Here is a 5953-nt window from a genome sequence, read left to right on the forward strand (position 1 = left end):
TTGGGCATATGAACTGCTTACACTGTCCACATTTTGTACTCGTCTTCTTGTCATCAGCTCTTGGGCATAATTCACATCTCAAACGCTTTCTACTCTGGCTAAATGTTGCTTTCTGATTCTGTGAGAAGAATGAAGACGTGGCCGAAGATCTCTTTTCTCTATAACTTCGACTCAATGCAATACCAAGGTCGGAAAAAACAACCTTCTCCTGTGGATTTGATTTTTATGATAGGAAATACACCACAGTACAAAATATAAGCGTTGTAACAAGTCAAACCAAAATTTCAATCCATACTTTGCAGGCTTTGAAGGCATGTATTGTATAAATCAATAACGTCCCCTGTACGGATAGAGTTGCTCGTGAACAGTAACACATTCAGTATGTGCGTAACAACGCTGTGAGTTCTGAACGAATCCATCAAACAATAAACGAACAGCAGCGAGTTTGTTTCTTGCTAACCTGCTATTACGAATTGTAGGATCGTCAAATCGCAACGCTCGTCGTATGTCCTCGAATCTTTTCACTGACATTGTTTTTGAAAATATTGGAGGGCCAAATCTGGGGCTCCATAATTGCCTTACAGATTGGTTTTTACTGTGATAGACGCCACGAAGAATGCAGAGACAAAATAAGCACGGAGCTCATTTTCTGTGATGAGTTTCCAATCTTGACAAATCCGCTGCCCTTGTTTATTAGTTTCAACCAGAATGGTCCCCATCATATCTCTGTCAAAAAGTAAATCAAATGCAGTACATGGATCTTCTGTTATTCGATTTGTTGCGTATGCTGTAACACCGGATTGTGAAGTCAATATGTTCAAACTCTTCATTCCACCTCGTGAGGAAGGCTCATTGAAGAACCAACGATCGCCAGAAGGAGACTGTAGGTATCTAGTGTCGACAGCAACACTTGATGCTGTTACATCTTCAGAAATATCCTCGTCAGCATCAGAACAATCACTAGAGCCGTCACCAACTTGAGGTATATACTCTTCGTCACTTATGTCATCTGTATCTTCATCTACATCGCTTTGGAGAAGTATTTCTGAAATACGTTCATTACTCAGTGATTTCCTACAAGCCATTGCAGAGAGTGTTGTTCCTGTAACCAGCACCCGTGCTCAACTGATGGCGTAATTTCTATGACAGCGAGGGCAGAACATTGTGTGAAAACTTCTTTGAACTTGTTCACATTTGTTGCGTGTTTGACACTATCTGACAGTTCTTTCTGAATGAAGAATTTCCTCAGCTATAAGTTAAAAGTTTTCACTTTTACATATTATATTCACTGTAAAATGCCTGTAAAAATAATACATATTTCATTTGATAACTGTAATATAGAGGGTGATTTATGCAGATTCAATTTAACGTTACATTGAGATGGGGTCATTTTGACCCCAGCTGTGCAGGAATAGTGTAACTATTAAATTGGAGACTACTATGATTTATTTTTGAAAATTATTGAACCTAGAACATAACTTTCAATTATTTGGGAAAAGTCACAAAGCCATGTTCAAATATATCAATTGAAACTAAAGTATTTTAAGTTTGAAATTCACTTGGGGTCAGTTTGACCCCACCGTGCATCCACGGGTTAACGTAGGTAATTCAACAGACTGTAATTACATTTTATATTGCACATTACAGATACCCATGTGATTTATGTGACAAGAGGTTCCTGAGCAAGAGAGCAGCAGATATGTGCTACAATTACCATGTCGACTGCTGCCTCAAGCCTCAGGCAGGACCATCTTACGGTAAGTTTCATTAATATTATTATTATAATTATTATTGTTTTCATGTATGGATGGTGAAATAAGGTATGAACAATCTAAACATTCCTTGGTGTCCATCTTGAATATACATGTACAGTATTTTCTTTTTGAAATGAGCACCAATATATTTGCAGAAATGGTTGGAGCCTCTGGTAGTATGGAGGGCAGCAGTGACTTATGTACACTTGATGTGGCACTACCAGTACCTGCTGTTGACTGTGGTACGTACTTACAGAAAAATCACATCCACAACATTGAACCTTCGTGGAATGTGAATACGGTAGTTCAGTGTTTTAAATAGAGCCTTGCCTAGAATTATCTCCTTATATTATTACAGTAAATAGTTTCAGCCTTTTCAAGGACCTTAATTTGTAGGGCTGTACATTGTACATACCATCATAAATACATTATGATAAACCATTTTATGTTATTATATACTTAGTAATTTTATCCTTGACAATGCCCAAAGTACATACATGTTTCAAAGCACATGCAGTTTATATTGTTGGTATTATTTTGAATTTTTTTTTATACATAGCACCAATATCACATTCATAACCAGTATTCATCTTTCCAAATCAATTACTGTCTCTGCCATGTTACTATACTCACCAGAATATTGGAGAACTTTCTGTACCTTTTTTTTTTCTTGTTCCTACATAAGTACTTTGTTCCCCTTCAGAGGATGAAGAAGTGGACAACCCAGAACCATGTGAATCACTCGCAGAGGAGGGTGTCCAAAAACAGAGTAAGTAAATTAGTGGTATTGGTTGGACACTTATACTGAAATATTACAATACAAAATAATCATGTATGCCAGGGCATACATCAGTACTGTAATTCTTTGGATGAAACTCTATGTAAACAGTCCCACAGATTGTTTCTTCCAAACAGTAAAGCTTGACCATTGGGTAGCCTCTAATTTTTGTATGTTTAGGCCCTTGTGGCATGACTATGTCAGTCTTTAGTATTGTGTTGTGCTTCTAAATATACATGTAGGTCACACATGTATTTTTTCTTCACTGTTTCTTATATCCTGTATAATTTTGCACTTGAAATGATACGACTTCCTTACTATAATGAGTGCCTAATTTTTCAGGGAAGGGAGGGAAGGTGAAGGAACTGTGGAATTATGAGGCTACAGAAGCACTCCTGCAACTTGTCAAGGCAAACTACACGCGCCTAAATGACAAGAAAACAACAAAGGCCGTTGTGTGGAAGGACATCACCAGAGTGTTGCTGGAATTGGTAAGTTATTATGTAGGCCATGTGAGTTCATTTATTGATATTCACCATAATAATCTGTTAGTAACCACAATTCATTACAGCTGGAGTATCACATTTAATATATTTTTTTTCCTTCAGGGACTAGCAGGCATCCAACTGCATCACACTGAGGTATTAGTTAAATGAAAACTGTTATGCTGTATGCATGTCTATTATGTAAGCAGTGCACGTAATATGTTCCTGTCTGGATGTTGCCTAAAAACAATGATGCTTTTCTGTATGTGGCATATGCTATGTGTCAGGTCCTTAGCCTCTCAGTGTTACCTGCCTTTGATATTGGGAAGCTGGTTGCCAACTGCTTGATTCGTACATGATTTTGTACATGCATGTATGAATATTAAAGGTCAGCTATCAACAGATATACCATTCGCTAAAAATCATCGTATTGCTCGAAAAAGTACTTTTTAAAAGCGTACAAATAAAGTTTTTACCTATTACAGAAGAATTTATTCAGAAAATTCACTTTTAATTGCGCCTCGCATACCACTTTTCCGAAGTCTAGATAATCAGAATAACAATATTGTTTGTTTGGCAACTGTGACGTCACGAATGCGGAATTCCCCGAACCTTTCCCGAAGCGCACGGGCGGAATGTTTCAAATAGCAGACGACGCAATGAAATGAAGACAAAACTGTTTTTTGCCAAATTTGATAAGATGTAGATGGTGGAATTATGGAAGTCTTGATATCTGACCTTTAAAGGTCAGATATCAAGACTTCCACAATTTTTTGTATTTACAGTTTAATGTACATAAAAAAAAACATACTGACAGTATTCTATATAATTCCACCATCTACATCTTATCAAATTTGGCAAAAAAACAGTTTTGTCTTCATTTCATTGCGTCATCTGCTATTCAAAACATTCCGCCCGTGTGCTTCGGGGAATTCCGCGTTCGTGACGTCACAGTTGCCAAACAAACAATATTGTTATTCTGATTATCTAGACTTCGGAAAAGTGGTATGCGAGGCGCAATTAAAAGTGAATTTTCTGAATAAATTCTTCTGTAATAGGTAAAAACTTTATTTGTATGCTTTTAAAAAGTACTTTTCCGATGATTTTTAGTGAATGGTATATCTGTTGATATCTGACCTTTAATAGCTTTTTAAGTGACAGCATGGGTATGGTAACTGGATTCTGTATCATAATTTTGTTGCTTCATCATTACTTCATTCCATTTTCCTCCTCAAGGTTAAGGTACCATCGTCATGAAGCATCACACTGTAATTCACAGTGTGATCTGCATTCCAAGACTGTAGTGCCCCTGCTCTATGTCTGTGTTTTGTATGCTATGAACCTAAAAAATTTCTTCACATATTTTTGGTTTAAAAATGGTTAACCAGACCATTACTTTGTGCTTCCCAATTAATGACCTCTCTCTGTCATCCTGTCTGGATGTTGCCTACCACCTTTTCTGTATGTGGCATATGCTATGTGTCAGGTCCTTAGCCTCTCAGTGTTACCTGCCTTTGATATTGGGAAGCTGGTTGCCAACTGCTTGATTCGTACATGATTTTGTACATGCACGTATGAATATTAATAGCTTTTTAAGTGACAGCATGGGTATGGTAACTGGATTCTGTATCATAATTTTGTTGCTTCATCATTACTTCATTCCATTTTCCTCCTCAAGGTTAAGGTACCATCGTCATGAAGCATCACACTGTAATTCACAGTGTGATCTGCATTCCAAGACTGTAGTGCCCCTGCTCTATGTCTGTGTTTTTTATGCTATGAACCTAAAAAATTTCTTCACATATTTTTGGTTTAAAAATGGTTAACCAGACCATTACTTTATGTGCTTCCCAATTAATGACCTCTCTCTGTCAAATGTGTGTTTAGGAATCCATATGATGAAAAGATGCAAGTATCAATTAATATTGAAAAATATTAATTCCACTTTGACTTTTCCCCCAAATTAGATCCCAGGCCTGCAACTGAGACAAGTTGTGGCTAAGTGGCGATACCTCAAATCAACATTCCATCATTATGAGGACTACAAGAAGGCAAGTGGGAGGGGAAAGAAGACTGAGCCACGATATTACAATCTCCTGTCCTCAATTCTGAAGAATCGTCCCCTGTCCCGGCCAGATCTGTATGTGTTGGAGGGCACAGAAGTGGGTACTAGGAGTGTGGCAGAAATTGAGGGTGACAACCCTGTGGAAGAAGACCCAGCCACACAAGCCTCACTACTAGACCCTCAGCATGGTGAAGCCTCGCAACGTGCCCCAACTCCTCCTCAAGCATCACCACCAGATCCTCAGCCTGCTCATGCCTCACAAGCCCCACAGCCTGCTCCAGCCACACGTGAGGAGCCACCTGCAGCCCGAGGGAATGTCCCACCCCCACCCCCAAGAAGAACAAGAACCAGAAGCTTAAGACCCTCTGCAGACAGAAAGGAACTGTTATTGTGTGTGAAAGAGATGAAAAATACTCTGAAAACATGTAGTGATGAACAAGAAAACAGTATGGCAGAAGTAAAAGAACTTCTGTCTTCCGTTGTGCAATGTGATAGAGAACGCCACGAAATGTATAGAGAACGCCACGAAATGGACATGGAATTAAAGAGGGAGAGGTTAAATATCCTAAGATTAAAAAGAATTGAGTTAGAGCGCAGACAAAACAATAAGTGATTTTGTAATAAAATATGATACCAAATTACTATAACACAATGTTTTGACTGAAGTCCATCTTTTTATTACTTTTTATAAACATCTTTTTATTACTTTCAAATTTTTCTGTCATACTCCTACCCCATTTCACATCTGCCCTCCTCTTTGCCTCCTTTACCTTTTGCTTTACTTCTCTTTTCTTTTCTTTGTACGTCTCATATGACTCCCCCGTCCTCTTTTGTAACCAATCTGTGAATGCTCGCTTCTTCTCTTCAACCT

General features: G+C 38.1%; 1 protein-coding gene across 2 annotated transcripts; it reads left to right on the top strand.

The window, feature by feature from the left end:
* Positions 1-1602: 1602 nt before the first annotated feature.
* Positions 1603-5699, top strand: LOC143023090 (uncharacterized). Of its 2 annotated transcripts, XM_076181569.1 has the most exons (6): positions 1603-1757; positions 1910-1996; positions 2458-2523; positions 2875-3023; positions 3141-3173; positions 4985-5699. In XM_076181569.1, exons 1-6 carry the CDS (start codon positions 1700-1702, stop codon positions 5693-5695), a joined length of 1104 nt encoding a protein of 367 aa, XP_076037684.1. In that variant the 5' UTR covers positions 1603-1699; the 3' UTR covers positions 5696-5699. The 2 variants fall into 2 exon arrangements, with proteins under 2 accessions (XP_076037684.1, XP_076037685.1); XM_076181570.1 differs by lacking the exon at positions 3141-3173.
* Positions 5700-5953: the final 254 nt, after the last annotated feature.

Source organism: Oratosquilla oratoria, unplaced genomic scaffold (assembly GCF_046742065.1).
Source record: "Oratosquilla oratoria isolate Oo_2021 unplaced genomic scaffold, ASM4674206v1 SCAFFOLD330, whole genome shotgun sequence".
Classification (NCBI taxonomy): Eukaryota; Metazoa; Arthropoda; class Malacostraca; order Stomatopoda; family Squillidae; genus Oratosquilla; species Oratosquilla oratoria.

Bases quoted from the DNA above. Each gene is read 5' to 3' on its own strand.
- LOC143023090 (XM_076181569.1), top strand. From the start codon at position 1,700: ATGTGCTACAATTACCATGTCGACTGCTGCCTCAAGCCTCAGGCAGGA. The intron at 1,997-2,457 runs GTACGTACTTAC...GTTCCCCTTCAG, and splicing joins AGTACCTGCTGTTGACTGTG to AGGATGAAGAAGTGGACAAC. The intron at 3,024-3,140 runs GTAAGTTATTAT...TTTTTCCTTCAG, and splicing joins CCAGAGTGTTGCTGGAATTG to GGACTAGCAGGCATCCAACT.